Here is a 21473-nt window from a genome sequence, read left to right on the forward strand (position 1 = left end):
CTGGCGCGGCCCCTGGACATCGGCTCCCGCAGTGGGTGACTCCGGGCTGCTGAGCCTTCTACTTTCTCTCCGTTTTTCCGCCTTCTTCTTCCTTAGCCATGTCTCCTGGACACTGCCAGGGCCTCTGCTATTCCCATTCCCCCGGGACCCAGATAATCAATAATACTGTGTCCGGAGCAGGGAAGAAAGGCTCGTGACTCCTCAGGAGGGGACCTATAAATAGCAGTCAGAGCTCCCGGCCACGGGTGTGGCGACATCAAACCCCGCTGTTCTCCTGGATGCCGTCCTGAGCCTCGGCTCCGGGGCCCTGGCATCGCTGCCCCCAGAGGCTTCCAGACAAATTAAGCTGCTACGTTACAGCACAGATTTACCACTTTAGGATGAGGGGCCTAAATCTTGGGAAACCAAAAAACAAATCTACTCAGTCATGCCAGGATCTCTAACACCACGTACCATTGGCATCTCTGCCTCTAGCATTCGGCCCTGGGGGTTGGGGGAGGGGGAGGTCCCCAGCCAGCGGCCCTGCACAGCAGCCCCGTTTTATGCCTGTTGGAATCTCCCTTAGTCCTACTAGGTCTCTCCTCAGTCATTTACAGGTCCACCCGTATCTTTTAAGGCATGAATACAAAGCCATGCTCTCCAGTCCAGCAGGGAGTTGGGGCAATGTTTCTGGCTTGGTTTCCCCTCCTCCAGACGACGCCCGGCCATTCTGGACGGGTTCACAAAACTGGCCTGGTGTCTCTGAGGAACATTCTAATACAATAAGAATTCCACCTGATTATCTTTTTTTTTCTACGTACAAAGCACTTGTACACTGTTCAATCATCTGGGTGATTTTTGAACCCTTTGACAGATGGGAAGACTGAGACCAGAGAGGTAAAGAAACTTGTGAGTTAACAAAAGGGCCCAAACCTGAGGCCGGGTGATGCGGCTACACGCTGTCCTTCCCACTTTGCCAACTGCCACTTTCTTCCTTTAAAGCCATTCTCTTAAACGCTGGCAGGCTACTTCCCCACGGGCGTCTGCTCCTGCTGCTGAGGGCCACACACCCTACTCGGTGACCCTTTACTAGGTTTTCCTGAAGTTTATTTTGTGTGATGTTAATGGAACTCAGATGATGTTAAAGCTCAGTGTACTTCCTTATCACAGGATTTCCCAGAACATTAATATGCCAGTGTGTACTCTAATTCCAAGAGGGGGCTTTTCAGTAGGCAGTAGTTCTCCAATTCAGACCAAATAACTTCTTAAAAACAAGATCATCCCAGCACCACACACTAAGGAAAATGTTTAGTGAGGCCTGCGCGTGTCATGAAAACAGTAAACTGTTCGTTTCACAAGAGCCAAGCGAGCAACACAAACCTTGATTGTGGGCCACCTATCTTGGGAAGACTTAGGAAGCTGAGTTTTTAAGAGAAATAAAGTTTTTACTGGTGGGTAGTACAAGAAAAAACAAAGGAGGACATACCAGTTGGGAGTGATGGGAGGGGAGCGAGAAGGCAGGCTCTTGGTTTCTAAGTGCTCCACTGATAATGATCTCCGCATGGCTGGGTTCCACACCATCCCTCCAATCACCTTTTTGCAATACTGGTTATTTACAGACCTGAAAAACCAGAAGCAAGGTTCACTTTCTACGCGGACAGACATGTTCAACAAGAAATTACACCATAAAAGAAACAGTCTATCCACACACGCTCCCTCCCTGGCGGAGGGCTGGTTAGATCCTGGATGACAGACACCAGCCAAGATTACAAGGAGTGGAGGTACGAGGTCCAAAGTGGTTCCCTTCTGTTCTGGCCTTTCCTTGTTGTTTCTCTGCTTCTGGTGAAAGTATTTGGCCCTACTACTGTAAACAACAAACTGGCACTCAGAAGAGAACCAAACCTTACCAGGAGATGAGAAGATTTTTAGGATAACACAAAAACAGTTCAAATAACTTCAAGGAATTTTTCACGTCACTCACAATGGCATGAACACAAACATTGACCATCCTTCCAGGAAGGTGATTTTTGTCATCCGAGCTGGCAGAAGCCATTAGCTATAAATCACAGAGAACTCTCTGAAAGAAGGCCCGAGAACATGCTCCGGTGGTGGCGCTCCATGCCCCGTGCTGTATGAACGGGCTTCCCCGGAGTTAACGTCCATGTTCTATTCATACCTAGAGAATTGAAATCTTAGCCATCTAGACCCCCAAGGAATGAATTCTTTGATGGATGGGGTTTGAAGTCACTTTAAAGGAAATTCAGTTCTGTCATTCCTACATTTTATTTTTTTTAAGAGATTTTAATCTGTTTATTTGACACAAAGAGAGAGAGACAGAGATACCATGGGACAGAATACAAGCAGGGGGAATGGAAGAGGGAGAAGCAGGCTCCCCGCTGAGCAGAGAGCCCGATGAGGGGCTGGATCCCAGGACCCTGAGATCATGACCTGAGCCGAAGGCAGATGCCCAACGACTGAGCTACCCATGTGCCCCATGCCATTCCTACATTTTAAACAATGTTATAATGTCTTATCAAAACATTCCAGGGGTGCCTGGGTGGCTCAGTCGGTTAAGCCTCTGCCTTCAGCTCAGGTCATGATCTCAGAGTCCTGGGATCGAGCCCCATGTCAGGCTCTCTGCTCAGCAGAAAGTCTGCTTCCCACGCTCCCTACCTGCCTTTCTGGCTACTTGTGATCTCTCTCTCTCTCTCTGTCAAATAAATAAATAAAATCTTAAAAAAAAAAAAAAAACCAAAAACCAAAAACATTCCATGCATTTCCTTGCAGCCTAAAACCAATAAGCCAAACAAACAAACAAAAAGAGTGGGACAAAAAACCCAGAAGAACGTGAAACTCTCCTGAAAATATCAAGGTACTCAATTACAGTAAGAAATATCACTGTCACCCTGATCAAAATGTTCACAGCAGCATCACCAGGAGAATCTACATCAGAAAGCATATCAGCATTGATTGAGAACCTGGCCTCAGAACAAGGGGAGAAAGAGGATTTAAAAGTTTAATGTCGTAGTTCGCCAAGGTATGTGTCACAGGTCATTAACAGATACTCTTTAGGGGAAAAAAAGTGTTTCATTGTCGCTTATGCTTGCAAAATACTGAACCAGTTCCTTTTATGTGGAACCTCTATCAGGAGGCCCCACATGCACATATGTAGGTGTAGCTCTAGGGTTGGGCAAATCATGGAAGCGAACCTCAATTTTCTCATCTATAAAATGGACGCAGTGAGGGCTAAAATCTGCAATACAATGGAGTTGGTCTTTGCAGTGAAGAACTGCTGACCTGTGTCCCCAAATCACTGACCCCCAATGGTAGATTAAAAATGGCTCAAGTTCTTGGACTCTTGAATGTGGGCTGGCCTGTAACGGCTCTGACCGAGAGGAGCTGTGGCAGTTCCAGGCCTGGCCTTGAAGATGACTGGGTGCTTCTGCCCTCAGAGCCCTGAACTTCTGCATAAGACATCCAACTACCCTGCTGGAGAGCACACATGAAGAGGCCCTGAGAACAGAGTGAAGGAAGGGGTCCAGGGGGGTCCAGACTTCCAATCATTCCATCAGGCATGGGAGCCCAGTCTTCTTGGATCCGCAGCCCAGCCCGGCCACCAGCTGCCTATTGCTGAGAAACCCCAGTCTATACCACGTGGAGCAGGGGAGGTGGCTAGCCAAGCCCCTCCCAAATTCTCAATCCACAAAATCTCAAGACAGAACAGAAAAATGGTTGTGTTTTGTTGTTGTTGTTGTTTTAAAGATTTTATTTATTTGAGAGAGAGAGAGAGTGAACGTGCACATGGGGGAGAAGCAGAGGGAGAAGGACAAGCAGACTGCATGTTGAGCGTGGAGCCCCACGTGGGACATGAAATCATGACCCTGAGGTCATGACATGAGCTGAAATCAAGGGTTGGACGCTATTCTGACTGAGCCAGCCAGGCACCCCAAGATGGTTGGTTGTTTTACTGTACCCAAAATAGGGGTTGTTTATTCTCTCACAGAACCTGCCCACCTTACCCCCAACTCTGTGTTGGCTGTATTTGACAGAAATTAGGAAATTCGAACAGTAAATTCAAATTAAAAGTGACACAGGCAGGATCTGAACTCAGTCTTCTCAGCAAAGTCCAGGCTTTCAACTGCTCACTATCCAGTCCTGTCAGCTGGCCCGAAGGCTTAGGTCCAACTAAAGTGAACAGCAAATTCCCATAAAGTTGAGTCTGTGACATGTTCAGTAAGAGCCACTAAACGTATAAAATACTAGATAATATTATATGAGCTGGAAACTTTGAAAATATATATCTTGTTTCATCAGAAGCTGAGAGAGAACACTTAGCACCATAAATACTATCACTGATATGAACAGAAATTCACTGCTTACTGGATCTATAAAAAGCTACCTAATGATTATCAAAGTAATAGGAATGTCATGAAAATAGTCTGATACAGTCCCACATATCAGATAATGGCTTAGACAGGGGCCCCTGTTTCATTAGTAACAGCCACATCAACAACAAAATTATGAAAACAATTTTTTCAAACCAACCAACAGTTTACAGTAGCTTAATCATTTCTGCTAGATCTTCTACTTAGAGGGTAGTCTTAGAATAAATACACAAAAATGTAAACTGCAGGATTAGTTTAGGAAATACACTCTAAAGTTAAAATTTTAGAAGAGGAATTTCTTCCACTGCACTACTCATTAAATATTCTGATTATCATTCCTGTAGATATCAGTACACATAGGATTTAAATGTAATTTAAATATAATTAAGTATGTGCACGGTACAAAGTAAACACTCGATTGCCAGTTTTCATGATTACTGTTATTTTGTGATTGTGATATGTAGTATATCCCAACGTCACTTGACTCTGGGAAGCCTGATTTCTGCTCATTCATTATTTGGGGGCACTGTATGGAATTAACATTCTGTGGGAGAGGCTGTTCTTAGCAGCAGGACAACCCTCAGAGTCACGGACACGGGATTCCCTTATTGCAACACGCTGTGGGACTAGTTGTAATTCGGGCTGCTTGGACACTCCCAGGGCAGCAGAGCTACGGAGGCAGAAAGGATGGATGGGAACCACGAGCAGCAGCTGAGTGTGCGTGGAAGGAGACGCTGCTGCCCCTGAGATACTTGGAGCCATGCAGCTCCCCTTGGAGAGCTGTCATTCCCTTCCCCCGAGGATGTCCCCTACCCGGCGGTGACGGGGACACAGTCACATCTCAGTCTACCGTGGACACCGTCCCTCAAGAATACTCACTTTTTGGGGTTCCTAGAGCCCATAGTCCAGTACTGAGCCAGAACATTCTTTTCCTGAGGTAGTAGCTTCTTTGCCTGAAAGAACGTATGATGCTCGACACAGGATTTCCACAAGTTTTTGCAAGATCGGTAATTTAACATGTTGAAGGCCACGATATGTTCCCTGGATTCAGTCTGGGAGGAAAAACACAGTAGAGGTTTCACCTGCACAGAGGAAGGAGCAAAGGCTCACAGAGATTCTAAGACCACATCAGTGGTCGTCGGCTAAGATGCAACAGACAGCGGAAAACCAGCTTCAAAATGCCTGAGGCCACAAACCAGCGTGACAGGGTCAGGAACAGGCTCTGTTAACTAGCTTATTAATGCGGTAAAGATGACTTTACTCTTTTTTTTTTTCAACTTTTCTTTCTTTTTTTTTTTTTTTAAAGAGAGAGAGAGGCAACAAGAGAGAGAACACAAGCAGGGGGAGTGGGTGAGGGAGAAGCAGGCTTCCCGCTGAGCAGGGAGCCCGAGGTGGGGCTCAAACCCAGGAGCTGAAGGCAGTGGCCCAAGGACTGAGCCACCCAGGTGTCCCCTGACTCTACTCTTCACCAACACTTGTGATCCTTTGTGAAGACTGATTTCAAATGCACTTACGCTCCTGGGTTGGATATATTTGGAACAACCAGAAAAAAGGCTGTATGATACATTTCTTTCAAAAATTAGCTCTGGGAAGATCTCTCCTGAAGAAATACTCTTCCATTTACCTGAAACTTGGGACTTTATAAGCCTCCGGATTTCTCCCTTTGTCCCCCAAGCACGGAGCTAAATCAAGTGCTCACATATCCTCACTTTAATTATTTCCTTGACCTTCATCCTACTTAAGTTTTCTGTTTTCATGCTAAATTACCACCTCGTACATTTTGGGGCCACCTTCAATCTTGCAATGGAGGGGGGCAGTCAGGAGACCCAGATTCTAGTCCTAGTTTGCTCTGGGCTTTACTGTCCTCATTTCCATGTGTCCTTTCGTGTCCTCATTCCATGCTAGGTGAAGCCATTTTAAGAACATATTATCTCTGAAACCCTGGGAAATGAACATAAGGACAGTAAGTGAAAAATACAGAGCACAACAGGACAGAGTGTGGGGTCGTGGAAAGAGCAGGCGTCTCTGGTTAGAACACTAGCTCCTCCCTGGGTAGCTGTGGGAGCCTGAGCGTCCATACCTTCAAGTTCTCTTCTTCAACTGCAGTCATCTGGAGAGCAGTGGTCTCCTCTTAGGAGACACATGCAAAGGTTACTGTGTATTTTATTTTATTTATTTATTTACTTATTTAAGATTTTATTTATTTATTTGACAGAGATCACAAGTAGGCTGAGAGGCAGGCACAGAGGAGGAAGCAGCTTCCCTGCTGAGCAGAGAGCCCGATGTGGGGCTCGATCCCAGGACCCCGGGATCATGACCCGAGCCGAAGGCAGAGGCTTTAACCCACTGAGCCACCCAGGCGCCCCATTTTATTTGATTTTTAAAAAGATTTTATTTATTTGAGAGAGAGAGAGAGAGAGAGAGAGAGCACAGAGCCTGCCATAGAGCTTGATCCCAGGACCCTGAGATCATGGCCTGAGCTGACATCAGACACTCAACCAACGGAGCTACCCAGGTCCCCTTACTGTGCACTAGAAACACGTTAAGGGAAGAACCTCATCTTGCTGACATTTATTGCCACCCCGCGTGGGCTCATGCCAAGTGTTCTGACCAGTGCTCTTTTACTTAACCTTCGGGATTCCCCGAGAGGCAGGCACTACAACATTGCCAGAACAAGGTCTCTTGGGCTAGGGGACGTTAAGGAGCCTGCCCAGCTGATCAGTGGAGGTGGAGCATTGAAGATCCAAAGCCGCCGTCACGGGCTCCCAAGCAAGTTACATCTCCAACCCAATAAGCCACGAATTCTAGACGGAACTCGGGACTCCGGCTTCCATTTTCTGCACAGCACCCATCAAGCTCTTTCTCCAATAACCCGCACAGCCAGCTGCCATCCCCTGCCGCAGAACTAACGGCTAAAGTGGTAACAAACACAAGAAACAAAGCAAGCACAGACATAACTCACCTGTTTCTGTCGCTGATGTATGAAGAACTTTTTCCTTTTGAAAGAAATTTTTAGAATGTTCACCCTGCAAGAAATAAAGCACACAGAATGCACTGAGGGAGAGCCAGGCAGCAGCTCACATCTCTCGAAGTGTGTCTTCCGCTCTGTGATCACAAGGAGCGTGGGGTCGCGGCTTCCCGAGTTTACCTCAGGGTAGGAGTGACGGCAGCTGTCGCCTCAGCCAGATGCCAAGGAGCTGACTGAAGCTGAGTACCACATAGGGGCCGCTGGATTATGATGTAACTTTAAAATAACAAGAACCACGGGCCATGTGCTCTCTCTGCGGTCAGCTGCTTTGGTGAGGCCGCAGCTCTGCCTGGGTTGGTGTGTGCCCGGGGAGGACAGATGAGGGCAGTGTGGAGCAGAAGGAGGACGGACAGTAGCCAGACAGACTTGAGTCCACATCCCAGCTCTGGTACTTACTGTGTGTCAAGCAGCATTTCTATTGTGTGCATGAGAACACGATGACAGCCCGGACGGACAGCATTTTTATATGCCAGGTCCCCTACTAAAAACTTTGCTAGCAGTCCCTCAACTAGGCCTTCCAACAGTCCTGAAATGTAGGATTATACCCGGTTTTCAGATGGCAAAACTGAGCTCAGTGACCTCACCAAAGTGCTCAGGATCATCCAACTAGGAATGCGTGGATCTGGGCCTGTGCCTTCAAGCCCTGCACTACAAAGACCTTGGAAAGCACTGCCTTTTCCAGAGTGGTCTTGTGAGGATTCAAGTCTGAACACTTGATGAAAGTCCAACTAATAACTAAGGAACCACACTTACAATACAGTTCGTGCACAGAGGAAGTCCTCGGACTTCTGGCCAATGCACTGCCCAGGACTCCTCCACTCCAAAACCTGCCTTGCACCGTTCTATCCATGTTTCCACACAGTATCCCAAACCACACAGTGACTAGGAGAAGGGGATGTGGGGAAAACCCAGCTTACTTTGCCCAAGTACTGAATCTGGGTCAACCCCCCAGGTCGGAGGGGAAAACCTAGGGGGTAAAGTCTCCATCCTGCCTTCAGAAATAAAAATTTAAAATTAGAGACAACATTTCTTTTGTTCAGCACATTTCTAAGGCATGATTCAGAAAATAATTAGAAGCGGTTCGTACTTACCAAGGATAGAAACTTGTGCAAATGTATTTTCGGTACACGGCGATGCCCGCAGAAGCAATCCCAATCGTTAGCTCTAAATTGTGCAGATCCTGGAAAAGGGAAGAGCTCAGATGCACGGCATGTTGCAGTCATGCTAATGCCCTCCAATCAGTCAAGCACCCATGCTTTTATACACAGCAGTATGTTCCAAAGGGAAAATCTTATGGAAAACAGGCACGGGACACTTCAGATCCAAGAACTCAGCATCAGACTCATCTAAAGTGAACACACGCCACCTGAGAGCAACAGCTGGTTCCCGCCGGCTCAGAGAGTTACCAGGCAGGCCCACTCATCATGCCACAGACTCTTGCTGTGAGCATCCAATAATCGTACGTTTGCAACATTTGGATGCTATGCCAGCATCAGGAAGGCCTCGCCCTCTGCACAGCTTTCCACCAATCTCCACTCCCATCACTGGAAAGGCGTGAGCTACCTGTTGTCATGAAGCATAGGAGTGCTGACTTTAAACCCAATGAACAAAGAAATATTGCCTATAAATCCAATACACTCAACCTTCATTAAGAGCCTGTGTGCTAGGGGTGCCTGGGTGGCTCAGTGGGTTAAGCCACTGCCTTCGGCTCAGGTCATGATCTCAGGGTCCTGGGATCGAGCCCCAAATCAGGTTCTCTGCTCAGCGGGGAGCCTGCATGGCCCCCCCTGCCTACTTGTGATCTCTCTGTCAAATAAATAAATCAAATCTTTAAAAAAAAAAAAAGAGCCTGTATGTTACACATTGCCATAGACAATGAAAATACGGAAGAAAGAGCAACTATAAGGTGTTCAAATTCATTTCAGAACAAGGTGAGTACAGTAAAATTTAAAAATAAAATGGTTCTTTCCCCTGAGTCATCTATATCCCAACATAGCCAATCAGATACTTGTAATTATATTAAAAAAGGAGTGGGGCACGGTCTGACTTAGTTATCACTGAGTGTGAATGTTACGTTTGCCGCTTACTAACTGTGTTATTTTGGGCTCCTGAGCCTCATTTTTTTCCCTTTGTACAATAAGGATTATCAAAGCCACCTCTCCAAGGGTTTTTTCAGGCTGAAATTACAGAACACACAGCAGGCGTAATGAACTTTCATTCCCTTTTGCCTCCCAAGGTGCGGTGGGACAAATCACTGGTGAACAGTGATGCGAACACAGGGAATCAGAGAAACTAGCCGAAGAAAACAGTGCTGATACAGGCGGAAGTCCAGAGAACATTCACTACTGGGCACCCAACGGACGTCACGTGCAGCTCATCTCGAGACAGTCCCTGTTCACTAAATTCCCACGCTTTCCCCACATTCCCCAGCTGTACATGTAGAAGGCAGGGTCGTATGACTAGTTGTGGTCAGTGTTCTGGGAGAAGTGATGGGTCTCTTCTGGGCTGAACCATTTAAGAGGTGCTGTGCAATTTCCCAGCTTCCTCTTCATGTGTCACAGGCATGAGGCCACGTGTGGAGCTGGTGAAGCCACAGGATGGAGGCAGCCTGGCGGGTGAGTCGCTGTAAGGAGGAAGGCCCCTGCAGGGTCTCTGGGACCCACTGCAGCTTTTGCACTACTGCAGAACGAACTTTATGGTATCAGGTTATTGATATTTAGGGGTTTTCAGAAGATCCAGCATAGCCAAAGATAACCCAACTCCCTCCGATTCCCTGGGAGGTGTCAGCCAGGCAGGTAATCATCTGGCCTGAGGGGTCTCACGGGACCCAGGTGGTGGGGAGAGCACTCAACTCAGACACACAGAAAGCCCACTTCACCACGGCAGAAAGTTCTCCACAACATTCTATGACAAGTTATTATTTGCAAATGTAATAAAAATTAACCGTCAAGTCCCAAAGTTGATCCCATATATTTTTCCTACTTTATTACTTAGGTCATAACTTGCCTACCACACAGTTACAGGATTGAAGGGACACAAAAGAGATGAAAGCGTGTCTATGAATTGCAAAAATATTCTACAGATGAAAGTTTGGTCATTTACTCAACTTCTCTGAGCCTCCATTTTCTCACTGTAAAATGGGATGATTAGCATACCAACTTCACAAGATTGCTATAGTCTTTAAATGAGAACTTGGGGTCTCGTGAAAAGCATCTCGAGCAATGACTAGTACCTATTAGGTGTTCAACCAATATTTGCTTCCTTTGGGATATGATGGGGGCCAATTACTGGTAAAAATATAAAGATCAGATGCTGATTAGACAGTGCCGGGGTCATGTACGGAAGCTGTTGCTTCTGTGCTATGTGACCTTTGAGACGTCCTTGAGTATCAGTTTCTCCATCTGTAAAATGGGGGTAATAATACTCACCTCATGGCATTACTACAGGAAATAAGCAAGCCACAGTGTCTGGCAGATAGAAAGTGCTCAGTAGATGATGGATATTAGTCAGTTTTATTTAAAAGGTCACAATCAATTGAAAATATTTACTGGTTTGCATGATCATACCACTATGATTTTTAAAAGCTGTCATATTTGAGCAGTTAGTGATATTCTGAGCAGCACTGAGATGAAACAGTAAAAACCTTGGTTCACTAATGTATCACCTGGAAAATGGATATACACACTTTTTGCTTCTTTAACCATAACATGAAATCATCTTACAAAAACTACTCATTTCTAATCCCCATGACCCCCCCCCCATCCCATGGAAACATGAAACATGAGAAAATCAACCGGATAAATAACCTATCAAACTCAACATTACTTTATAAACTTTCTGAATATTGTTCAAAAAGGTTGTGGTTTTTTTGTTTGTTTGTTTTTTGTTTTTTAAATACTGGAGAAAGCCGTTTCAAGAAGTTTTCAAACTTCTGGAAGTTACTTTTTGAACCAGACTGGGTCAAGGGTACCTACCCTACCACTGTGCAGCTCCACACCATAGAAGTCGAGGGTCCGTGCTATGTTGATAAAGCAAGATTCAGCCTCTGATTGCTTTAGCCCACTAAAGGAGAGGAGAGAAGAAGATGCAGAGTTTGCCAATCAGTAGAGTATAGAACTCCAGTTTTTAAAACAAAAATCCCCTCCAAGTTGGTAACATTTCTATCAGGTCATTAAATACCTTATGTTATTAATCTTAAACAATCTGACCCTAAAGCAGGTCTTTTTCTTTTCCAATGAAGGGGACTTCATCTAGCCTGCTCAGTCCTTTCCTAAGTACTTCTTTCTCAGTAGGTTCTCAGTCCTCAGATACAGAAGACAGCCACCTTTTAAAATTCCCACCTTCCTTATTCCAAGCTGCTTACTTGATAGGCGCTTCAGGTCTTTCCACCTTTATCTATTCTTCTGGCAGCCTCAAACCCTCAAACGTCACTGTCCTATTTTAGGATGCTGGCTTCTGCGTGGGAAACAATTCTGGGAGGGAGGATTGGCAGAGCCTTTTAGAAGGGACGCTGGTTGCTTGGCCTTTGTTTTTCCAGCCTTCCCAAGAATGGCAGGGCTCTCGAGACCTGGCCTTCCCAGTTGGGAGGGCCCTTACCTGAGCTGGACTGAACGGATGCCACTGCAACTTTGAATAAAATGAGGCAAAGGACGAGGGGGCCAGAAGTGGGCACGACTGCTGGAGTGCAGGCTTGGCCCGAGGCAGCCGCTGAAGACTGGTGCTCCCTTCTGGAATGAAGGCCGTTTCGTGACCTGAGCCCAGAAAGGACGTGGGAGTCACACAGCCTGGTGGCATTTGTCCATCTGCCTGTCTGTTCCGTGGGGCCTGAAGGAGCCGCCTGTTTTATTAAGTGCGGTCAACTGTTCAAAGGTTTGCCTGGTAGGTCAATTTGTGGGGCAGTCAGGTTTAAAAAGGGCATCCCCCCTAGGAATTAATGGATTTTAAGGACATCCTAAAAAAAGAACGCTGTAAATCCCCCTAAACTCTTACTGGATTTTGCACTTTACAGAAACGCTAGTTATGCCAAATATATCTGCTAGCATAACAGCGCAAAGGTTCACAACCCCGCCCCCCCCGACGGCTTAAAAGAGGTCTCGTGAACAAATGGAAGTGAACACGAGGTCTGAAATGCCCGACCGGGGTTCCCAAAGGAGGCCGCCCCGCCCCTCCTCTCACCTGTGCTGCTCATGGAGGGATTCCACCTTCGTTAAAAAGTCATCGTTCTGATCTGGGATAAACTGACTGTCGGAAAGATAGCCCGGATGATGGATGGAAGAATTATAGTCTCCAAAGTGAGCTGCGAAGACAGAACAAGGAGGAAATCGCCTTTTCAGTTTGGTCTGTATTCACAAGCATTGACAGCATCACAAGAAAGGCCCTGGAAGCATTCTTCCAAGCGGTTCTACCACCACGTGCGATAGAGCTGCTCATTTGCTCCAGATTCCACATTTTTAACAGAACCCTAGATGGGCTCATTTGCTCCAGATTCCACATTTTTAACAGAACCCTACCACCGCGCATGCTTCCGCTGAGTGCTCTCTCCCTGAGGCCAGACGTTCCAACAGTGTAAGCGAGGTCCTGTTCTAAAACCACAGACTGGCGAGCACAGTACCTAGCCTGGATATTTACACAGAACAGAGCCCACTCAAAAATACCACGCCCTCTACCAGACACTAGGCAGACGGACTCTCTAATACCCCAGGGCGATGACAACACTGGACCAACCTGCCCTAGAATAATGGGTGTGGGCAGGAGAGAGGGCATGCTGACCTGACTATTCCCTGCGCGCTGACCGGCTCCCTGGAATTTGGAAAAGTGTAGAAGAAATTGAACCAGGATGTGTTGGGAAGCACAGTGGGAGAGTGGGGGATGGCCTGAGGGATGGGAGTGGGTGGGGCTGATGGGTCTGGGCCTCAGCAAGCCTGAAGGCAGAGCTCTTGGGAAGAAGGAAACCTTCTTAGGGGAGTTAGGGAAACACAGGGAACCTGCAACAGCAAAGGGAAGAGGAAGAGAGCCTTCTAGAGGGATTATCAGATGCATCCCTGGTCCAAACAATACCTCTCCCTCAAGATCCTTAACTACCATTCTACAAACATGACTCGCTGATGTGTATGGTGTCACTGGTATTCCTGAGAATGGTTCAGCAGCCAACCTGTACAAGTGTACATGGCTGCCCCGAGGATTCAAACCACCTGCGTGTCTGGACTGTTGAGACTGGGAAAAAGACCCTGGGTGGAACAGCCCAGGATCTGGCTGTGGGACCCAAGGACACCTGCTTCCCTTCTCCAAGATTCAGGTTTTCCTGCTTTATAAAAATACGAGAAAAACAAGTTCTTGTTATGATGGGCAAATTATCCAGTATTTCATTTTCTTAATGAGACGCTTTCATCTTTTTCTTAAAAAAAAAAATATTAACCTTAATCTTTCCAAAGGTTTTGAAGAATTCTTCCTGCCACTGGTTTCAGTGCCAGGGAGCTCCTGAGGACTGACGTCTCATGGCACCCAGTCGACACAGATTTCTAAATCACACAGCTCCTTCTGTGTCACAAGGATGGGGACTGGGAGAAGCTGTAGTGATGCTTCATGGCCAATCTCAGAAGGGAAGGAGAGGAGCTGGGGAGCTGCCCAGGCGGATTTCATCACAAAGATGAGAGGAGAGACACAAGCATGTCTTTCTTTACATCCGTGTGGCCCTGCTCCCCCTCAGTTGCCATCACACGTTAACAGGTGCCCTATGAGATCCACACTGTAATGAGGGGCTGTTTCCTCCTTACAGTCTTCCCTGGGGGTTGGGAGTGAAGCAGACTCATCTGCGGGGCCTGGCACCTATGGATGGCACACAGCAGGCGCTCACAGATGCAGTGCTTGGAACTAACCCAAACAAAAGCTACTACAAAGTTCAGTTTTGGAAGGGGAAGAGGGCAGAAAGCCAAATGATCTATGCAGGCAGACTCGGCCAAGGGGAGACAACAGGCTGTTGAGGCCGGCCAAATGCAGCTAAGCTATGGACAGAAATGTCAAGGCTGGACTTTGGAAGCACAAGCGTGGCTTACAGGCAAGTCTGTACGTGGTGAAGTGTGTACGTGTGTTTATAGGAAATAATTTGGATGCCCTGACATAGCCCCAATGAAGACAGCTTGAGAAAGCCTTAAAATTATCTTGTGTAAATTCATTTTAAAAGAGAAGAAACATACAAACAGATAAAGGAAAGAAACTGGTTGAGAGAAGGAACTTCTCTCACTTCACAGAAGCCAGTCAAGACCAGAACCCAGGTGATCCGTGCCGCAGCTGGTGCTCTTACCATCTCCACCAGCCTGCCTGCCAGGTCCAAGCTGGTGCTGGCCAGCCATCTGCTGAGGACAGTGGTCATGTCCCCAGAAGGCAGCCAGATTCTACAAGAGACTTTCCTTTGCCTCCCAGAAAAATCCTACTGAATTTTACTCGGTTGGTTCCATTAGCTCATGGAGATTCTCTTGGATCTTGAGTGGGTCATCCCTATTAGCTGACAAGTTCCAACCCCTGGGCCCTTCTGCGAACACGAATAGTAAGGCTGTCTTCAGTCAAGTCACCGAAAAACATCTGAATGAAGGAACCTCCCGGTAGGGTGGTTTTCCCTAGAAACAGTAGTCCGCCGCTCTGCGCAAAGTGCTATGCTAACCACTAGAGGGAAACAGAGTCAAACAGTCATCTGCAAAAACTCGGAGCGCCTAGGGAGCGCGTCCCATGATGGTTTCAAAGCCATGGATCCATCATGCTCATGACCACCAGGTGACAGACATTGCATTCATCCCCATGAAATAGTTAAGGGAAGGGAGACTCAAAGAAGGGACCTGCCCACTTTGCTCAGCTGGTAACTTGGAGCCTACACCCTGACCACAGTCCATCCTCTTCCTCGACTTACTATACCACATACCCTAACCTCCAGAGTAATACACTTTCCTATTTGTGGAGAAGCACCACACGCAAAAGCTAATTATAGCAGGAAGAAAAGGAAATGAGCGTTTATGTGGGAAATACATTGTCTTAAGTTCCATGCATTCTTCTGGCTAATGTTTTATACTGTGCAGGACCGAAAGAGTATATTCTAGGCACTCAAATGTGCAGCATTTCAAGCTGCTAAGCTGTTCTGTTCGGCAAGTGCCTTACATCAGCCCCTTGCATGTTATTTATCCATATCCCACTTGACCTTGGAGGTTCTTCTCAGGGGTCGCGACGAAGAAGCTTTCCCGGATACACTCGCTTCTCCCCCACGCGGATGGAGGGCAGCCCCTGTGCCCGCCCTCACTGTCAGCATCAGCTGGCCCACCCGTGCCTCCCCACCGGGCAGGAGACCCCTTGCCTCGCAGAGAGACCGTGCTTCGTCGTCCGTTCACCCTTAGGTGGGTGCAGAACCTGGGTGTGACAGAGGCCAACAGACATTACAGAGTAAATACAGATTTTTATAAAAATTTCATTCTTCGAGCCTCATCCATGCCTGAGACCACCGGCAACCTACAGTCTTTGCAGGTTACTTGCCTACATGTCTTTTTATCTAGTAAGAAAGTGCACTCTTGATTTGCTCCTATCTCCCTCGGCCACATGGTGGGGACAATCTGGTGAGATGTCACAGATACGATTCAGACATCCCACAGTATCCTCTCCAAGAATTCACCTTGCAGGAACGCAAGCACAGAAGTATGGGGGGAAATACGTAGGTACTGCCTGAGAGCAGAGGGATAAAGGGCTTATACTTAAAAATGCTTGCCTGACAACCCATCTTTTTATGAGCACGCCAGTGAGGCCAAGGCTCCCACGGACACTAGTTTGTAATGTTTGGGTGCTTGTAAATTCTTTTAGTCCCCGGTCCGGCATTCGTTTGCAGAGGAGAACCTGACCACTGAAGCTTAGAGTAGGATTCTCTCGTTCGGATCTTACATTTCACTCAAAGTAGAGTCAATTGGTTTACAACAGGTGTTCTTTAGAAAGCTTGCTTCTGGGCCGACGTGAAAACAGAGTGAGAGTTAACGCTCACCTTACGCCTGGCACGATTCTGAGAGCTTTCCACATAATAACACATCCCTTCCTCACTGCGACCCCATGAAGTAAACAGTGTTATCCTCACTTGACAGATGAAGAAGCTGAGGCCTGGGGAGGCTCAGGGTCCTGCATGTATGAGGCAAAGAGCCAAAACCCAGATAACATGGTCAGGTGTGCTCTGGTCGACTCAGGTAACAGCAATGGTCCGAGTGCAGAGTTTCCAGTTGGGAGACTGCCTCACACGTGTGGTTTGACTCACAAAGCCAATTCTGAGTTATCATAGTCACCATCCTCACCTCCATTTTACAGACGAAAAAATGGAAATTCAGGGAATTACCCCATTGCTACACTAAGTGGCAAATGGAGAAGCCGGGCTTTAGACCGAGTCTGGCTGCATGCAAAGCTACGTCCTTTCCAAAAGTGTTCCCAGCCCTCAAAGCGGAAGCTGTAGCCTCGGACACCAGCCTCCCTCTGGGACGTGGCAAAGCTGGTTTCTTCAGCCGACCAGCCTGGCAGAGATGGAGGCCATGAGGTCTAGAGACCAGCAGGAATACAGGTCGACTGTGGCTGTGTCACTTCCCTTCTGGATGCAACATGGCTGGGTCTGTTCCAGCTGCACTGTAGGGACAGGGAACTTTCCAAACTACCCAGACCCACCATTGTGCCACCTCTTCTCAGTTTTCACTGGGGAGGAGATGCAGGCTCTCTGGGGGAGACCGATACTAGGTCTTCCCTCACTAGTGAGTGGGGTCACTGTTAAAAGTCCATCTTCCACTTCCTGGTATCATGCAGGTGGGCAGACAAGTGCAGCCCAGCCACCTTGCCCTTCACCTCTCCTACACCTGTTCCTTGAACCCAGGGTGTGGACAGACTTAAAGGCCACCTCAGGAGTCCCTGTCAGCCTTCTCTTGCTACTTTGCCTCTGAGACCAAAGTAGAGTGAGTAATTCAGCCAGCACCTGCTCTGAGACCTGTCTTGCCCTTTTCGTTCCCTACCACACAGTCAGCCAAGAGGGCTAATAGGCCAAGACGGTGCGCAGTGCAGAGAAAGGGAGAGGGGCCTTCCTAAGTCCTGGGCTCCCATGGAAGTCTGCCTGACACCACACGGCTAACAGGGAAGCAACACTTTGCCTTCCTTCTGGCTAGGTACTCTCTCCACTGTGCACAGCCAGCATCTACCATGGTGCCCGATGGGGTATATATTCTCAGCAAAGTTTTGCTGAATGAGTGATTCTTAAGCTTAAGCAGGCCTTGATGGGAAATTCCATATGGGTTTTCTATCCAGCATGGCAGCCACTAGCAATATATGGCCACTGAGCCCTTAAAACATGGCTGGTCCAAACTGAGATGTGCTGGTTTTCAAAGACTTCATAGGAAAATAAAATGTAAAATGCCTTGTTAATTTTTACATTGCTTATATATGGAAATGATAATATGTGGGATAGACTGGAATAGCTAAAATATTAAAGCTAATCTTACCTGTTTAGTTTTCCTTTTTAATACTGGGTACTAGACACTTAATTTGACAGACAGAGATCACAAGTAGGCAGAGAGGCAGGCAGAGAGAGAGGGGGAAGCAGGCTCCCCGCTGAGCAAAGAGCCTGATGCAGGGCTCGATCCCAGGACCCTGGGACCATGATCTGAGCCGAAGGCAGAGGCTTTAACCCACTGAGCCACCCAGGCGCCCCTGGGTACTAGACACTTAAATGACACATGTGGCTCACATTATGCTTCTATAGAACAATGATGCTACAGACTGACGAACCACCCGGGAACTCTGGGTCCAAAATACACTCCAAAAATAAATTCCTTAGATCCTAAGAACATAGCATGAGTGGCCTCCAGCACATCCTTAACCACGGGACGTGTTTTCCATGTCTGTAAGAGGCGAATGGTAGAAATTTTTGCCCCACTGGGGTATATGATGAGATCTAATATGTGGGCGAGGGTCTGCTTAATGCGTTGTGTGACAGGTGACTTCTGCCGAATGGACTCATCCACACCTTCCCTAACCAACATCCCAGTGCCAGCAGAGTGTGTGTCAGTCAGGGGGAAAGTGGGAGTATCCCGACACGACAACCAGAGAGAAGCTTGCCCGACGGGATTCCTGGGAAGAGGGGAAGTGACCTGGTCACACAGGAAAGGCCACTGACTTTCTTAATACATTGGTCAGAACAGTCTGTCCCATGAAACGCTCCCTTGGTGACTTACATTGTACCGCATAGGATGCTAGAACCACTGCCGAGTTAAGAGGGCAAGTTAACCTGTCAAGAGAAAAACATATCAGCAAAGTCACAAGAGCCAAAGTCAGCCTGAAACAGCCATGATGGGGAACACCTGTCTTCTTTCTTAGATTAGCCATTAAAAAGACATCATGAATCATAATAAAAATAATTTTAGGATGTAACTCAAATAGTAAAGATAAATGTAACACTGTAGATTCACAATTAAAAGAGAACTTTGTCATGTTTAAAATAATACACATTAATACAAATACCATGAAGCTAGAGGTCTAATATTGGCCAAGGTTTGGGCTGGTCAAGAAAGGTCAGGCTCATATCACTAAGAGGAAACGTGAGAAAAATTATACTCTTAGATCAATGGGCAGCCTCCGTATCTTTCTAGTAAAGACGTGAGACCTTTCGGAGGGCTTTCTAACTAAATCCCTGACTAGAAAGATAGGGAAAACAGAAGAGGATTCTTAAAATTTTAAAACTCTTGTGAGTTCTAAATTACTTAGTAACAGTTACGTTTCAAGATTCCTAAATCTGTTTACCCTCCTGAAGCTTCTGATCTATGGGGAATGATCTGTCTGCCTCCCAGTTTGCCTGCCACCTACTAGAAACCCATGGACTGGACATTAGACTTGAGCTCCCTTCCCCTTAGGCCCATTGCCCTCCAAACACCCTGTTTCTACCAATGACACCATCTCTAGCTTCGTTACACTGCGAATCCTCTGGCTGCTCCCTTGTCTCTGTTCAACCATGAACTCTACCATCTGCCTAAGAGCCTGGCCACCAGGCCCAGGCCAGGGATCCCTGCCAGGTGGAGAAACACACTGCAGAGGGGCCAACTACAGGCAGCACGCATGAAGGCTTGCAGGGTGGGGAGACACCGATTTTCAGGGCCTTCTTCCTGGCAGCCCCAGGGGAAGTGGAGAAAAAGTGCTGTTTCCATGGCAGCTCGTGAAATTCCCAAGATGTGAGTCACCCCCATGTCTCTGACTCATCAGGCTGGCCAGCGCAGGGTTCCCCTTCCTGTCTACGGTGCTATGCCCCGTCCTGAAACTGCACAAGAAGGTAGCCTTCCCTATGTGAGGGGGCCCCCCAACTTGCCTGAAGTTACCAGGTATTCCCTGCTAGAACTTCTCAACGATCTCTCCAAGTCTGGAGATATGTCCAGCAATACTCACCATCTGTTTGTTCATCTGGAGGCCCAGAGAGCCCGTGGGGAGAGCGGACACCAGCCACTCACTCTCCTACCAAGATGGGCTTCAAGGAAACCTAATTTAGGGTCCCCGCTAGAGGCAGAGCAGGTGAATGGGACTCGGGGAACACCTGAGGAGACAGGCTAAGGAGGTTCCATCCCCATGAATGGAACAATCTTATGAATACGTCAAAAAAGAACATTTCCAAAGAATAGTGTAAATATAAATGAAAAAAGAATGCTGAAAGCCTGCACGACCATTCAGTGTGGCCCCTAGAGAGACCCCTTTCTTTCCCTCTCGGCTTTAGGGTCTCCATCTCATGGCCAATGTCACCTAGCTCAGCAGGAAGGAGGGCATGCCTTGGGAGCCGCCCGCCACTGACGGTTTCAGCCAGGACGCCTAGGAAGAAGGCTAACCAGATTCATCCAGTCTGTCAAAGGATCCACAGCTACTAATGGCCAGACCCACCCTGACGCACCCGGAAGTGTCTGGTAGTAGGAGACCCTCTCCTGAGAGAGATGGCGAAGGCCACCAGCAGGCCTGATGAGAATGCCAGGGATTTAAGGCCGGTTGTGCCCCTCCACCGGTTTTACCCAAAACTAACAGGGAGTATCGTGTTGGGAGAAGAAGAAAATGAAGACAGCCGATTCCTACTGTGGGGAGCACTGGACTGAGAGCTCCTGGGAGGAGAGGGCCTTGCCTTTTTTGACCAGCACAGAGCCCATCGCCTAACAGTTGCTTGAGAAATACTTGTTGGGAAAAGAGATTAGCGCTCAGGGGAGAGAGACAAGTTTCTGCGGCTGCAGAGGGCAGCCTGGACCAGGGAGAGGGGCGAGTAATGTCACTCTAGCGTCACCCCCCCATGTGAGAAGGCTGTCTCACAAAATGGGGAGCTCATTTCTGGGGGTGCTTAAGCAAGGCCTGCAACTGGGCTAAAGAAGGGGCTCCTTCCTTCTCCGGGTAAGAGAAGGCGCTAAATTACAAAACTTCTCCAATTCTAGGAGCCCTGAACAGGTTTTCAACAGGTTCGGGCAGTCCAGACTTCAACATGTGTCTTGTTTCTAAATGTTCCTCTACCCCCCAGGATCTTCACAGCCGTGCCCACAAATCTCCCTTCCATCCAGATGAAGAACCCTAGCCTCTTCCAGCCTTCCTGTCCTTGCAGGAAGGTACTGTCTCTGCAGATGCTGCTCTAGCCACATGCCTTCTACTTGAAAACCTCCAACAGCTCTCTGCCTGTCTGGCTTTGACAGGAAGACAGCCCCCCTCCTCCCCTTATTCTGCTGTAAACCTCCAACATGTGTTTTTCACCTGGGACCAGGTGGGTAGGGCAGGGCCTGCACTCCTCCCTCCTTCTAAACCCTCAGTGGCAACTGGGGTCTGCGCAGCCCATACAGGTCCCGTCATCTCATGGGCTCCTGTCTCACTGCCCCAACCAGATGCCCCCCCCGCCCCTCACAGAGGCTTCTGAAGACCCTCCTCGGGGCAGCTGCCAGGAGGAAAGGGGATGAGGAGAACGGGAATAAGCTGTGACTGTTTCTACCAGTTCACCGGCTGCAGGTTCTCCCCTAAGTCACGGAAAAGTCAGGATTTAGAGGAGGTAGCTCAGGGACAAGTGGCTTGGCATATCTCCTCCCTTC

The 21473-nt window shown here is 47.8% G+C and overlaps 1 protein-coding gene across 4 annotated transcripts in view; it reads right to left on the bottom strand.

Annotated features, from left to right (window-relative positions):
• The window catches only part of PTPN3 (protein tyrosine phosphatase non-receptor type 3), a 109974-nt gene that overhangs the window by 42558 nt on the left and 45943 nt on the right, over nt 1-21473 (bottom strand). For 3 of the 4 annotated variants that reach the window (XM_032860817.1, XM_032860816.1, XM_032860818.1), the window contains 7 exons: nt 18618-18670; nt 12568-12688; nt 11367-11454; nt 8484-8572; nt 7327-7390; nt 5244-5416; nt 1466-1600 (listed from right to left, as the gene is read on the bottom strand). In XM_032860817.1, coding sequence (XP_032716708.1) covers nt 1466-1600; nt 5244-5416; nt 7327-7390; nt 8484-8572; nt 11367-11454; nt 12568-12688; nt 18618-18670 — 723 coding nt within the window. Of the gene's footprint in view, nt 1-1465; nt 1601-5243; nt 5417-7326; nt 7391-8483; nt 8573-11366; nt 11455-11670; nt 11691-12567; nt 12689-18617; nt 18671-21473 lie in introns of those variants that run through there. The other variant, XM_032860819.1, reaches the window with a different exon arrangement.

Source organism: Lontra canadensis, unplaced genomic scaffold (genome assembly GCF_010015895.1).
Source record: "Lontra canadensis isolate GAN:19392208 unplaced genomic scaffold, GSC_riverotter_1.0 scaffold19, whole genome shotgun sequence".
Lineage (NCBI taxonomy): Eukaryota > Metazoa > Chordata > Mammalia > Carnivora > Mustelidae > Lontra > Lontra canadensis.